Source organism: Euprymna scolopes, chromosome 39 (assembly GCF_053919585.1).
Source record: "Euprymna scolopes isolate OS-2025 chromosome 39, ASM5391958v1, whole genome shotgun sequence".
Lineage (NCBI taxonomy): Eukaryota > Metazoa > Mollusca > Cephalopoda > Sepiida > Sepiolidae > Euprymna > Euprymna scolopes.
In genome coordinates this window covers 31,655,360-31,671,589 of record NC_136520.1, presented here as the reverse complement: position 1 = coordinate 31,671,589, position 16,230 = coordinate 31,655,360, and the positions used below count along the sequence as shown (strand labels likewise).

The following is a 16,230-nucleotide window of genomic DNA, read 5'->3' as shown; positions in this document are numbered from 1 at the left end:
CAAACCATCATCATCATTAGAATTCAGTCGTGCGAATTCCTCTGAATTCGTGTCGACTAGCAAGGTCACTCGGCATCGCCCAGTCCCCATCAGGTCACATCTTGGTCCAATCAGAAAACTTTCTGAATTTATTTGAAATGTTTTTCTTTTTTTTTTTTAAGAGCTCCCCAAATCCTTTAAAAAGCCAGATTTTTCTTCAATTAACCAGTGGAACCCAGTTGACCCGAATCTGCAGATTGGTGTCGCTGGTGCCCTGCTCTGAGCGATTATCTCTGCAACATTTCTCTCCATTAACGCATGCAAACATTAACAAACACACAGACACACACAACTCATTATCGTCTGCGAATCTGTATAAACTTTATTCATTGAAATATTCCAATCTTTTTCACTGAAATCCAATCATAATACAAAGCAAATGAACATTAACTCTTATAAACAACTTTCAATAAATTATAATTTATTTAATTGAGTGGAGAATTTTTTAATACGATTTTTCTGATCCCTGAAATTCACGGCTCTTAATTAATCAATCCAGACTGTAGGGGAAAAGAAGTTTAAGTGAAATTAAATCTTTTTGCCCCAAACAAAACAATAAACAATAAAAAAAAAAAAAAGGAATAAAACAAAATGACACCTTCTTCTTGTTTAAAATGCACCGCATTTATTTTTCAACAAAAACAAGATGAATAAGCAAAGGTCCGATCGGTGAAAGTTCTTACGATGTCATTAAGATTAGAATGTTAAATGAAAGTCCTTCGTGGAATTAATAAGATTAGAAGGTAAAAGTCTTGTATGAAAATAGTGTCCTTATTTTAAGGTTGGTGTTTTAACTGGCAAAGTTTGCCTTATTCAAAAGTCCCATGAGGAAAGTAATTTATGAGGAAAGTAATTCATTGTTATTAATTAGAAAATGTGCGGAATGGGTGTGTGCGTGTGAAAAGTGTGATTTTTTAGTGCCCGTGTGGCATGTGTAATCATAGTTTTGACGGCTTTGACAGCGACGATGCTATGAAAACAATAGGCATGTTCTTGTGTGATGTCGAAGCGAGAAGAAGGGAAGAAAGAATGTTTGATGCGTTTTTATACATTTTGGAGCAGCTCCAAAACAAGATTGCTACTGCTGATATTTTGGTTTTTGGAAAAGCGTTAAAAAGACAATCTTCTAAATTTTCTCATTAGTCGCTTGTGTCACATGATACTGTCGTCAACTACGTCCGTCAGAAATATGTTCATTTTACTTTTGTTGTTGTGAGAAAAAATGTGTGGGCGTATTTGAAATTATGCCGTTGCTGGAAGAACTTATTTTTGTGCAAAATGTGTGGGGAATTGAAATGAATAAACGTTCGTTTATTTGCGCGCAAGCGTGTGTATGTGTGTGAGTGAGTGAGTGGCTGCACAAGACTTCCTCTAATGTCTCAGCTAATTAACCTTCTTGTTTTTACAAGAACTCTAAAAAGATTCATTTCCATTTTAAACAAATAAATAATCTCTTGTATGAATATATGCCTTCTTAACTCATTATATCGTTTTGTTTGCCGTATGACAATATCTCTCGTTTTTCTCACATTTGATTATAAAATATGAAAACCTTTTTCTCTGAAAATATTTCTCTGAATACGTCTCGTTCCAAAAATACTTCTCTCTTTACAAACCACCCTAAAGCAAAAACCAAAAAAAAAAACAAAAAAAAACTGTTGTGAACATATCCCTAAAATCTAATGATCGCCTCGCCATAACTGGTGATCTCCAAACCAAACACCATAATTTCTCAAGAAATTATCATCATAGACATCACCTCCTCCTTTTCGAAAGAAATTTATTTCCTGTTGCCTAAAGTGCCCCTATTTGTGGAGGAGTGCCAACTGGAGTATGCAAATATTTTATACCACTTTTGGGGGAGTTGGGTTTTCCACAAATTAAAAACCCACTTTGTTTCTAACTTTGTCCTCGTGGGGAAGCAACTGAATAGAACTGGAAAGTAAGATACTTGCCTCCCCACGAGGGCAATGTTAGACACAAAAGACCAGTTTTTAATATGGATTGATTCTGTCTCCTCACTCTGTATTGCAAAAAAAGAAAACAATCCTCAGTCTAAAAGGATTTCTCTTTTGAGGATAGGCAGAATTACAAAGTGTTCTGTTTCTCCACTCCATGCAAAAGAAAATGACTAAATAAAAGACGATTTATTTATTTAAAAAAAAAATCGATTTGGTAATTTTAAGTGGGATGACCTATAGAATGAATGTGGTATTATGGTAACTGAAGAATCTAACTAGAAATAGCGTAGACAAATGTTAGATAAAGTGACAAGGATGACTATAGACCCCCTCTTCTCACACTCTTGTGCATAATTTATTTTGACTGTATTATTCCTTCCAAAAAATAACTTTTTTAAAGTTTTTTGTCTGAACTCAGAATAGAAATCATAAATTGAGGAAATTTTTATTTTTGTGCCAATCCAGAATGAAGTGATTGAATACTCTGAAAAAATTATTTTAAAATTTAAAGTAGGGGATCAGGTTTGCTTATAAATTTAATGTAAAATTTAATGTAAAATGATCCCTCCGTTTTCAGACTACTTTAACGTTTTAGGACAGTTAACCCCCTCCCTCCCCTCACTAAGAATAGATTATTAATAGGTACGGGCAAAAATGGACGGCCAAGTTTTGAAAGGGGGGCTAGTTTTGAAAGCCGATTTATCATAATTTTTTTGTAGGTTTCCGACTACTTTTTTTATTGTATTTGAAAGATTAAGGACTAAACTTAAGGGAAACAAAAGGGAAAAAATATTTGTACACGTGAAAAAAAAGTTATGAAAATGTTTCCCCGGCGAGCTACCCAATTCAGCTAAATTTTGAAGTTAAATAAATTCATTGTAAAAACTCCTTTAAAAGATAAGTATTAGTTTTCTGGGTTCTTTCAAAGATAATTAGTAAAGTAAAGTCCTAAGATATTGAATTAAATAAAAAAAATTTTTTTAAAAACACCTTGTTTGTACAAAACATAAATTAATTAGCCCAAAACCGAGTGATTCAAGCGTTCGCAAAACGCAAAAAATTAAAACTTTGTAAACACGAAAATTACGAAGGCCCAAAATTTCAGGCAGTCAAAAGACTGTGAAAATAACGTCATGTAATTAAAAGGGAGGAAGTTCTTTTTTCCCAGTCGCGCATCCGTACATTCCTTTTTTGAACGTTTGTATTAATTTTTGCATTTTTTAATTTAATAATTTTTTATGTTCCTATTTTTAAATTATTTTTTTAATTATTGTTCAATATTATATATATATATAAAAAAAAAAAAATATGTTACGCCAAAAGTTTCACATTCTTGCGAGCAAGGAAATTAATAAAATCTTGCATATAAAAATTATGCGAAACCCGTAATTTAAAAAAAAAAAAGTAAAAATATTTTTTGCAATTATAATTTTTTTGTGTGAAAATATTAAATAAGCAATGCTTAATTCAATGGTAATATCGGTAGTATCGGAGAAATTCATTTTTCTTCGAGATATAGAATTAATTAATACGGATTTAGGGGCTTTTTTATGTTCCTATAAAAATTATTTTATTTTATTTTTATTGTTACAAATTACGATGCTTTATTTATGTAAAAAAAAAAAGCAAAAATAAAGTCTTGCGTTTTTTATTTACTATTGAAAACTATAATTTTAGTAAACGTATTCTTTGTTTAAACAAAATAATATATTTCCACTTGGATTTAAATAAAAAATAATTATTTCATTATATTCCGCGATAATCATTTGATAAATACTGAAAATTTCATTAAAATTGGTTAATTTCCTGATTTTTGGTGATTTTTTAGGTAAAGGGAGGGGTCAAAATGTTTATACATTTTTGCCCGTACCTAATTATTAAATCTTTCTTAAAATATTTGCTGAATTTTTTGGTGGGAGGGGGTAATTTAAAGGAAAAAATATACGAGGCATAACTGAATTCAGAAAGAACTGAAACTAACTGACACACACACACACACACACACACACACACACACACACACACACACACACACTCTCTCTCTCTCTCTCTCTCTCTCTCTCTCTCTCTCTCTCTCTCTCTAACTCTCTTTCTCACTAACTCTTTTTCTCTCTCTTTCTAACTCTCTCTTTCTCTTTCTCTCTCTCTCGAACATGTTTTTATTGTTTTAAAAATTAAAACAGTAAAAAAATTCAAATTCAGTAGAAAATTTCCAAGTTAAAAAGAGAGAGCTTTTAAACGAAAAAGTCCATTCCTTGTCAATTGACGTTGACGTAAGAATTCAAGAAAGAATTTTTTTTTCAGACTTAAAAAATCGAGAGTTTATTTTTGAGATTTTGCCAACCATCAATTATTAATAATAATATTTTTTAAAAATGGTTATTTATTTGACCCACGAGGGCAGAGTTAGACACAAAATTAGTTTTAAATGTAGAAAAAATCCAGTTCTTTTAAAAGTGGCACACTAGATTGAAAAAAATAATTGCCTCAGTCTTTAAAGATTTCATATATATATATATATATATATATATATATATATATATATATATATATATATATATATATATATATATATATCTGTGGAAATATACTATATTTCCTCATAATATATACCAATCTTTATTCAAGAAGCTCAATGTAATTACAGAGCAATATAATGAATGAATGACAAAATGTCGAAATGGCATATTATAAGGTATTTATAGCTTCTTTTACAATTTTCGGATTTTTTAATCATGTCACAACGCACTTTATCACCTTTTGATGGATTGAGTGTTTCTATTTCTTCTGGTCAGTTAAGGGCAAAATAATTCACTAATTGATATAATAATTAAGTGATTGATTTTGTGCTACGAAACAGATACTGTCAAAAATTGTAAATGTCAACTGAATTCAATGAATAAATTGTAAGATGGTCAACATCGTGAACTTTGGAATAAAGACTTTTGTCAGTCATTACTTTGTTTACTTTTTACAAAGATTTTCGACTTTTATGCTATGTAGATTTGTTATGGAGTTTAAAAAAATTCAAATTTTAAATTTTTGTATTTTTTTATTTTTATTTTTTTTCCAATCTAAAAAGATATTGGTCAATGTCGCCTGGTTGTCCCATTGAAGAATTACCTGCAAAGAGTTGCTTTTTAGGGGTATTACCCCCATCCTGCCCATGTTAACAACGGCTTTCGGAATAAACACCCCCAACCTCCCCATGTTAAGAACGGTGTCACGGTAACATTTATTGGGTAGGTTTCTGCCACTATTTTGTTTTATTTCTTATTCTGAAATGCTTATCGAGTCTTCAAAGACATCGTGACCATCTTTTCTTGTTCTCCGGCTCATTACTCGTTGTTCGAACCGAATTAACATTTTACATTAAATAAAAACACTAAAGCCTTATCCAGTTAGATAAAAAAAAAAAAAAAGTAACTTATTTTGCCTTTGGTAACATTTATTTGTTATATATTTGTTTGTTTTTTTTATAACCTTTTCGTACTTCTGTGTATTGTAATACAAACCCGAACATAATAGCATCTACTCAATGAATTTTCGTAATTTTTGGATATAGTACTATTTTCAACATGACAATTAAGTGCGTAATATTGTTTTTGCTTAAAACGACATTCTTTTTTGAATATCAATCCGAAGCACCACGATATTTTTCGCCGACGAATACAGGAGATCGCCTAAGTCGAAAAATTGCAACTAGATGACGTCACAAATCTAGAATTCATCCTTTATGACGTCATATGAGATAACGGGTGTTGATTCGTGTGCGCATGTGCGTTGCGATTGGTTTATAAGGTGAATGTGAACGTCATACGTTTTCATTCCCAAGGCGAAACCGAGATAACCGGACAACGACTTCGGATTGCAGCTTCAAAACCGACAAGGTAAGTCAAAGCTTTTTTTTTTACTAATGAAACCAATATTAATCGTACAGTTTTCTTTATAACAGATTTTTGTAATCTGAAAAATAAAAAAGTTGAACATTATTAGTGAAGTTTAGAAAAGGGTGAAATTGACTTTTAACAGTCCCTAACAATTAACTGTATAGTTAAAGTTTCTGATTAAATTTTAATATTAAACAATATCAATGTTAAAGATCATTTAAAAAGAAAACGAAAGAGAAAAATAAAGGGGCCTTTTCTTAATCAACTATTAACCATAAATCCAGTGGCAATATGTAAAATAAATTGAAAATACAGCATAGTTAACAAACTCTTCTCTGTCTCATGCTAAGAATGGGGTTCTAAATAACGATGTAGGAACCCATTCTTAACATTAGAGGTATTGTTAACTATTCTGCACTTATATATATTAGATGAAAAAGGTGAGAGCAAAATGAGCGCAACAGGACCATTAAAAGTCAATTTAACTCCAGGAAATAGTATTTAATTAATTCATAAAGACGATGGGGTGATGAGTAAACCCGATTCTTGATAGCTGTCTATCTTTTAAACTGTCTATCTTTCCATATTGCTGTAATTTAATTTCTGTAATTTTGTCAATTTTAAAATACAAAAAAAAATCTTAAGATAAAGAATGTATGAGAACTCAGAACTCGTGCAATTATCAAGGAATATATATATATATATATATATATATATATATATATATATATATATATATATATCCTCCGCTAAATATGTATGTATGCCTTCTGTCAAAGATGATAGAAAAAATTATGTTTCGCCAGTGTTCATACAAATATTCATAAAATAACGCCTGAATTAGGGAAATTTCAAAAACCTAAAGAGAGGGAAAAAATGGAAGGTATTTTTAAATGGCTGGGGGGAAAAATCGTTAAGAGCAGCAATTTTTTCTTTCTCAATTTCCTTAGATATTTGAAATAGGATTGTCCATAACTCGATTTGTGTGATGGAATAGCTATATATATATATATAATATATATCACCCTTATCTCCCCCCCCCCTAAAAATTTTTTTCTCCAATTCTAATCTAAAAAATTTCTACATTTCTAATCTGTAATCTGAATGTTTTCAAAGTCGGTGTTGCCTTTTTACCTTCACTTTTTACGGCTTTTTCTCCTCTCCTAACGAGAAGCACTTAACTTCGAAATGCCATGGCCTAAAGAGCTTTCTCCCTTAATCCTCTTTCTGTAACCCTTATTGACTTAATAATGTAATAAAGCTCCTATGAAACTTAACGCTTTATTTTAAATTATATATATTTGGGGGGGGGGGGATAATGATGGATAATGTAAAACCCAAGTATAAAGAGCATATTTATCCTACACCCTACTTGCTGTAATCTCCCTATTGAATCAGCGATTAAATTTATATGCAATAGTGTATATTTTTATATTGTTTTTTTTTTCTCCTATATATAATCAAACGTTGTTGAAATTAACAAATCTTGCTTAATTATACCTTTTTATCTTTTCAATTTGTCTAATGATCATTAGAAAAAACTTTTTAAATAAAGTATAATTAAGGCAGACGAATTATTTTTAGCAAAGTTTGCTTAACTAAAGAGTCCTGTCCATTAGTCTTTATTATAGAGTGAAGCGTTAAAAAATAGATTACATCATAAAGATTGAATGGTAGTTGCCAAAGCAATATGACGTCATAAAGGATGAATGGTAATTGCCAAAAACTGTTGCCTTCTGTTTGTTTGAAGCAGCAGCAGCCATAACTAAATGCTTCTGTCGCTTTATCAACCAATGACAAGAATTCTTTCTTTTTTTTTTCTTTACCAAGGCATATGGCCACTTGGACGTAAGGGGCTACTATCTGAGATCATAACTAGGAAAGATTAAGATGTTGGTACTTCTGCATATCAGTACAGTCGGGAAAGCAGGTAGCAGGAAGGGAATTCCAAAGTTTCTCTCTATTCAAGAGAAGAAACTATTAGAGTAAAAAGATTTAGTAGGACAAGTACACGGACGTTGCCTTCCCCAAAATTTGAAGGATCCAATAACCTCTTAATCCTCTAACGATTTTTCCTGGATGACGTCACAAAATTCAGCCATTTTGGGTCCAATTCGGTACTTGGTGGTTACTCTGGCAAAGGCTCTGAATGTTGAAAGGTCCTGGTCTGACAAACTACTATTCTCCTCACATTGTATAAGATACCAAAGTCTGTATCACTGTGGAGCAAAGGTCATTTCAAGCTAAAAGATAACACGTCGACGCCTGGTTTCTTTTGTATGAAGCAAAATAAATTATTTCATTGAAAGATTTCACAGGTCTGACTTTAGATGTTAATGTTTGTGTCTGGATAGTGCACAAAAAGAAAGTTCCAAGTAGTTCTTGGTTGGAATTGTATTTGATAGTTTTTTTTTTTTGTGTGTGTGTGTGTGTGTGTGTGTGTGTGTGTGTGCGCGCGTGCGCGCGCTCGCGTGCGTGTGTGTGTGTGCGTGCGTCCGTGCTTCTACATTTAACAACCTGTGGTTTTCACAAAGTTGGCTCTGACGGATATAACCAGAAAAGGTCCACCAAGCGTTCCTCAATTTTTAATGAACACACTCTGTTTTTATCTAATAGGAATCTATGAAGGCTATTTTTTTTTATAAATTGGAAGAAAAAAAAAATTTAATTGTGCAGGTTAGGGTTTAGGATTAGATACGTTTGTAATTTTACTTATTGTATTTTAATGTCTTTCCTGTTTATCATTTTAATTTTCCCATATTTTCAAATGTTAGAGTTGAGTTTTAGGAATGTGCTATTGTAAACATGTACGAGACAGATACCCAGGGAAGGTGGGGGGTGGGGGGGCGGTCATACAGTCAGTTTTGGCTTTCTGGGGTTTGACCGTCAATTGGTTTTCAACAATTCTCTGAAACATATGGTCTGTTTTTGTTTGACTGGAGTTATATTTTGATTTTGTCAGGTTAAGAATTCTCATTTGCAAGTCTGTTATTCAGTCTATGCCTAAACCTAAACCTGGCGATTCCATGAAAAAAGCTTCTTTCCTAGAACTGCCTGCCTGTTGAACTCTGTTCTGCTGGGCTGCTTTCCAGCTGATTACAATATGGTCATCTTCAAGTTCAACAACAGTCTCCTTAAATAATCAAATTATACCAAACTTTCACTACTAATTACAATGCTATTCTCCCAATGATTTCCGTACACCCGTTAACCCTTATCCTCAAGTGCCCTCCAGGCCTTGATAAGAAGTGACTCCTTTGTTACAATAAAAAATTATTTGGCAGAATTCTTCTGCTAACTGAGATAAAATTGACACTGTGACCGGTGTCAAAATCGAACAATGACTTTGAACCGGCACAATGAATACACGCTGAACGCGTTCATATTATCTATATTATATTTCTTTTAATCTGTCTGTATGTTCCACCTTTTCTTGAAAAATATTGGGCTGATCAGGCTGAAATTTTCTATGGACCTTTATATAAGGTGCAGCAAACTAAGTATTATGGTATCCATTAATGCAAAATTAGGGATTAATAGATTAGTACTTAAGTTCCACTTTTTCTCAATATTGAGCTGATCAGACTGAAATTTTGTATGGATCTTTTTATAAGGTGCAGCGAACTATCTGGTATCTATTTGATGCTCAGTTAGGAATTAGTATTTAATGCAAAAATATACACAAATTAACTGTATTAAAACCATCAAATAAATAAATCACTTATTCTAAGTCAATGGCCTATAACTTTTGCCCAATTTTAACGGCTAAAAACGCTTAAATAATTTTCTTGATTTAAGCTTACATATTTGTGTATTGCTAGGTCTATTATGATAAACGGTAATGATTTTAATACTTTAACAGTGTAGTTCTTTTAAATAGTACAAAATGACCCCCTTCAAAAAAAAATACAAATTTGTAAATGAATTTACTGTCTAAATTATCAGTTTAAGATAAGTTTTTGTCCTCTGAAGGTGAAATCACTTAACTGATAAATATATTATTTGTGGATGTCACCTCTTCCCTAAGTAATAGGTAGGGGTGAAGATCCTGATTTGTATTTCAACTGGTTTGAGTCCAAACTACTCCAGTTTTATTTTTTAATGTCTAGTAGAAAAAGAAAATGTTATAAAAGACCCCACCCTAAAAATCCCCTTGAAAATGTAGTCAAAAAGGTAAAATTTTTAAGTCTCTGGAGTTTTCTTTCATATCTCATTCAGTTTAAAGTCTGTTTTTACATGATGACAACTGTTGGACTTTCATTTGTTTTTTGTTTGTTTGTTTGTTTGTTTTTTATTTTTTTTCTTAATACTGCATAAGACCTTTAAACCATGTTATACGTTAGACATGGAGAAATATTTTCTCTAAAATTATAAAAAGTTCAACTTTTAATTTTCAAATTTTCTTGCCTGATGATACCAATAATAATCGAAACGGTCTGCACATCGTAACATGACTATATTTACATAAAATTATATATATATATATATATATGTGTGTATTTAGACAGGATTTTTTAGTTAGGCAAACCTTGTTAAAAATAACAGAATTCGTCTGCTTAATTATACCTTTTTAGTTTTAATTTTTCTAATGACATAGAAAAATTGTAAAAATAAAAGCTGTAATTAAGCAAAAAATTTGTTAATTATATATGTGTGTGTGTGTGTGTGTGTGTGTGATAGAGAGCGAAAATAAGATAACACATAAAGTTATACATTGACTTTATGACATTATCAAGTCAATAAGGGTTACAGAAAGGAATAAGGGAGAAACCTCTTTAGGCTATGGTATTTCAAAATTAAGTGATTCTCGTCAGGATAGGAGAAAAAGTCAGCAAAAGTAAAAGTAAACCGACTTTGAAAACCTTCAGATTAGAAATGGAAAAATTTTTTAGATTAGAATATGCATATAGACATCAATATTTCGACATGTATTGTGCAAATAATTGAACATAAGTTGCCTTCGGTTTTATGAGCTAATTCATAAGTAATAATTTTGAGATCGGCATTACATATATGCAGTTTGCTAGTATAAGTTCATGCATCATCGAACAATCTTTTTTTTTTTGGGGGGGGGGGTCCAACAATACTGGGAGAGAAATTGATGAAAATAAATGAATTTTATGAACAAAGCTTCTTTCTTAGACGTGCACGCCTGTGGAACCGTCTTCCGTTTTCCTGCTTTCCAGCTGACTACAATCTGATTGTCTTCAAGTCCAACGTAAACAAGTTCTTGATGAGCCGTTCCACTTAAGTTAACAAATTTACAAAATTTCCATTACTAACGATTACTATATTGTCCAATTGACTACTGTACACTCTTAACCCTTATCCTCGAGTGGTCTTTGAGCCTTGATAAGTAGTGATTCCTATGTAAAAAAAAAAAAAAAAAAAAAAAAGCCGTACTAGTATGTATTATCTCATAGATTTTAAGAAATAATTTAGTATCCTACTTATAGGACAGTAGGGCCTAATGGGTAAATTTTCTGTTATTAGGCTAACAGATTTAAGATGAATTCTCATTAATGTTTAATACAAATTTTAAATTCTATTCCTCACTGTGTTCCAAAAGTTCGGAATTGTAGAGAATTTGTAGAATGAAATGTGCGTACTTGTAAGATTAAAACTGGCATTAAAACTATAGAGAGCAAACCGAAAAAAAATGGTATAGTAAAACATGCTTGATTAAAACATTGTAATTTTAAATGACATTAGAGTTCATTATCTCTAATGTTAGCAATGGACTTGAATAATCTGAAAGTTTTGATAAGGTTTTCTTTTTGTTTGTTATTTTTCTTTTGTTTTACTGAAATATTTAGCACAATTTTATTATCTGCAAACTTTATCACTTGAAGTCACCTTGGATAGATTCCAAAGTTTATGAACGTGACATTTGTAAACATTTTTTTCTTTTACGTGATTTATCTTAAACAAGGCACATCGTCATTGAGACGTGAGGAACTACTGTGAAGCAGGGACATTATAAGTAAGAAGTTTTACAATGAGATGCTTGTTCACATTACATTAAATTTCAGCATGTTGGTACAGTTGGGGAAACGGAACAGGGAGAGAATTTCAAAGGCTAGCATTTCAAAGAAGCTGTTAGAGCTTGGGGACCTTTCCTGTGAAGTGTAATTTAACCGATTGTTCGCTTGTTTGGTCATACTAACATCGAATGGGCACCAGTGCAGCAAGTTATTAGAATTTTTTATTTTACTAAATAAAAATTATTAGAAGTTGATGAGATAGTATTTTTGTCATTTTTTAAATCTGTTTTAAGCTTATCTTGTCATTGGAATTGCCAAGAGATTAAATAATCTTTGATTTAAAAAAAATTAAAGTTTGAGATAGTATTTTTTGTCTTTTTAAAAGAATTCGTTTAAACAGTTTTTAAAATGTGTTAACTTTAAAACAGGTTTTATCGAATGCAACTTTTGATTTTGGAGGGAAACTGAGAAATGTTTTTTCATTTAGAATTTATGTTGTATTATTCATTTGCAAAAGATATTTTTTAAATTACATTTAGAACAAATTAGGCACAAAGCCATCAACAAATACTATACTTTGCTCCTAGCCAAAATGCCAAATGTGCCTTTAATTTTAAACACAAACTTCTAAACATGGCCCTATTTATTTGCCTCCCACGAGGGCAGAATTTAGACAAAAGACTAAATGTATTTGGTTGTGTAGTGTGGATTACAAGCTAGTTCAGCTTGTAATATATTAAGAAAAAAAAAATTAGCGATGTAACCAATATATCACTGACTTTCCTCTAAGAATCTTAGATTTATTTTTTCAATTAAGCAAAATTAAATGATTTTAGATTGTAGCCATCTTTTTATATCAACTTTTCTGATATAAACATGTCATTCAAATTAAAACTTTTTTCTGCTTGTTTCGGTATATTTTAAACACTTTACCATTTTTTTCTTTCAGAGAACAATGTCACCAAAAGTAGGAATCAATGGGTATGTTTTTTTTTTTTGTTTTTTTTAGCTACATTCATGTTTTCAATTTCTAATTATTGGTTGCCTCCCATTTTTATTTTATTTTTAGTTAACTGTTATTTAATGTTGCTATATTTCTGAAATGCTATTTAATTAGGCCTCTTGATTCCTTGGGGAACATAGGGCTGCAACGACACTCCTCTAATGGACCCAGTTCTGGCTGGTCGTTTTCAGTTCAGCCCATGTCATTCCGGGGACTTTTGGAACATAATGGGGGGGGGGGACAATGCTGAACTTAGTCATTTTTTATGCTTCGTTCATTGTGCACTCACGGGGGGGGGGGCATGCATGCTTCACTTGTTCTTTAATCTATCTATATATATATATATATAAAAGTGAAAGTGTCTGTGTGTTTGTGTACATTTCCCTACACAATAACTCTGTCAATTTTTAGGCTACAGACTCGAAATTTGATATACAGGTTACTAAGATTTGGGAAAATCGATGTGATCGGTTTTTGGCCAGAAATTTGCCAATTAAGGGGTCAAAGTTCAACGATTTGACCTTTGAGAACTCTACCAAACTCCTCTGACAATTTTGGGTCTACGCACTTGAAATTTGGATCTAACTTAATAACTCGATTTGAGCCCAAAACAATAAATTTTAAGGGGTCATAATAGGAGTCAAAGTTTTTAAAAAAATTTACCTCTGCCTGCGGTCTCTTCCAAATTACTCAGACAATTTCTGGTCTAAATATTTGAAATTTTACATAAAGGGTATTCAGAGATAGGGCAAGCTTTTTCATCAGTTTGGGTCGAAAATTTTTAGTTACCAATATATAAATGTATGTATGTATGTCTGTTTGCATGTCTGCCTTAAACTTTCAATAGAGGCGACGGATTTTACCAAGATCATTATGGTTTTAAAGTTCGATCTTTCATACGACAAATATTGAAACATTGGCTAAAAACATTAATATCTTCCCCTTCAACTAGGCACTTTTCTACAGGGGGAGGGGGTCACTTTTTTCGCCGATATTTTTTAAAGTTATCCTCTCCTTTAGATTGTCTAGCCTTAATTTTAAAATATGTTGCTTCCGGTTTGGCGGTGATTGTAACAGCATAAACGTTAGGTTTTACCCCGTTCTTTTCCTCCTTTGCGGTACGGGTTCGAGCCTGCCTTTCTACTACCACTTTTTTTTTTTTTTTTTGCTCAACATACACATCCAAACACCTGGGCAATGCCGGGCTGAAATGCTAGTTAATTTAAAACTTGCATTTCATTTCCTTTCACATTGTACAATGAATGGATCGGTGATCTATCAATAATTTAAACAGTTGGGCTCAGTCACTTAACAGGTTATAGACAGAGGTTACTTAACACTAGTATTGTAAGTAAGCACATACTCCAAGAATGAAGTTTATAGGATATTTTAATAAAATCTTTTTATGAACTTTATTGGATCCCGTGTCTTAACAGGTTATGGGCCCAGATTATTTAGAAAAGTTTATAAGATATTTCAATAAATATATACATTTTTTAAGCAAGTTATGAACTCTATGAGCTCAGTTTTTATGGACCCAGGTTACTTAACATTAGCATTATAAATAAGCATACATTCTAAGAATAAAGTTTACAATCTGGGCTGGTGCATCTACCATCAGTCTCTAACTCTTAGACAGGGTTCAAAAGAGCCTGAAATCTAATAAGTCCTGCATTATCAACCAAGCTCCAACCCCTGTCTCATCATTGCAATGTTGCATCTCTGCCTGTTTTATAAGTATTTCAATGGAGCGTGCCGTGAACTTGTATCACTTGTGCATCCTCGGCATACATATTTCTGACAAGCAGGAAAATCCCACCCCTTCACTGTTGAGGTCCTTAGATGCCAGAAAACCTTCTACTCTAATAGTTTGTTCCCTCAGACTGCTAGATTCCCATGATGTTTCCTTCTTCCCTGACAACACAATCCCAAATAGTAGCCCCTTATAAGTTCTAAGTAGCAATATGCCTTGTTTGGGGTGCAATAAATTTTTTTTTTTAAATTAATAAAAAAGTTTGTAGGATATTTCGATTTTTTTTTTTTTTTCTCGTTCTAGTAAAAGGTAAAATTTTATTTAATCACTAGCAGGCTGTCTGGCGTACGGCACAATCACGTTAACACACCAGTTCTCGCCAGATCACCAAAGTTAAGCAATGTTGAGCCTGGCCAGTACCAGATGGGTGACCATTTGGGAAGGCTAGGCACTGTATGCACCTTCTGGGAAGGTTGGTCGTGGGGCCAGCACCCTCACCCTGTAAAAAGAACTCCTCGCTACAAAAACATCTACAAAAAGTTGTAGATGGCCTATGTCCCTCCAGGAGCTCAAGGGCTATCGATGGATGGAGGCCGTCTGGCGTTGGCTGGTCGTAAAATATGCATGAATATTCTATTTTAATTAATACAGAAACTGAGACTTTTTATAAGCAAGGAAAAAAAAAATACTTAAGCTGAGATCGAAACCAAAACCTAAAGACGGTGAATCAAGTACGATAACCATAAATGATGCCAGCTTGACATGAACTTTAATAGTGTTTTTTTTTGTTTTTGTTTTTTTTACACAGTGGTCACCACTTATCAAGGCCCGGAAGCCACTCAGGGATAAGGGTTATTGCAAGTACATTACTTTAGTGTGGAGATTTGATGAAGTGTTTACTTAAGGGGGTGGTTCATTAGGAATTTGTTAACGTTGGACTTGAACACATCCAAGTTGTAGTCAGGTGAGAAGCAGGCAGACGGAACAGTTCCACAGGCGTACAGTTCTAAGAAAGAAGCTTTGTTCATGGAATCCACGTTTTGATTTAGGCACAGATAAAGAGTGGGGGAAATTTTTCACAGTAGATTCAGCTAGACGGGTGTTTTTCGTGAAAGATTGGCGAGGGGGGACCAGAGATTGGAGTTCAGACGAGCACCTGCCATGGAAATAACGATAAAACAAGGATAGGCTCGCAACGTCTCTTCTGTGGGAGAGAGGTTGCAGGGTAGAGAAAAGAGCATCCCCCACCAAGCCACGAAGTCTATTTTGTACTTTAGTGTTTAAAAAATCTACTTATTCTTAACATAAACAATCTGTCACATAAGCGATTCAGACATGCACAGTTGTGAAATAGTTAACAGATAAAAATTTGTCCCATAATCCCCCCCCCCCCGCCCACGTACTAGTTTTTTAAATTTTGACCCCTCAGAAGCCCTTTTTTCCAGATAAATTAAAATTTTCTACATTTCTGGATATTCTATATGCCAAATTTCAAGTCTGTAGATCGAAAATTCGTTATATAGGTTGAGAAGTCTCCTCATATACGCACACACATTCTCACTTTTATAGATATATAGATTTATCTTGTAAGAACATTTTA

General features: G+C 32.6%; 1 protein-coding gene across 2 annotated transcripts in view; it reads left to right on the top strand.

Moving 5' to 3' along the window:
* The first annotated feature begins 5,764 nt into the window (after positions 1-5,764).
* The window catches only part of LOC145263715 (glyceraldehyde-3-phosphate dehydrogenase-like), a 33,374-nt gene continuing 22,908 nt past the window's right edge, over positions 5,765-16,230 (top strand). Inside the window, exons 1-2 of one of the 2 annotated variants that reach the window (XM_080120672.1) lie at positions 5,765-5,890; positions 12,824-12,855. In XM_080120672.1, coding sequence (XP_079976798.1) covers positions 12,830-12,855 — 26 coding nt within the window. In that variant the 5' untranslated portion in view covers positions 5,765-5,890; positions 12,824-12,829. Of the gene's footprint in view, positions 5,891-11,852; positions 11,874-12,823; positions 12,856-16,230 lie in introns of those variants that run through there. The other variant, XM_080120673.1, reaches the window with a different exon arrangement.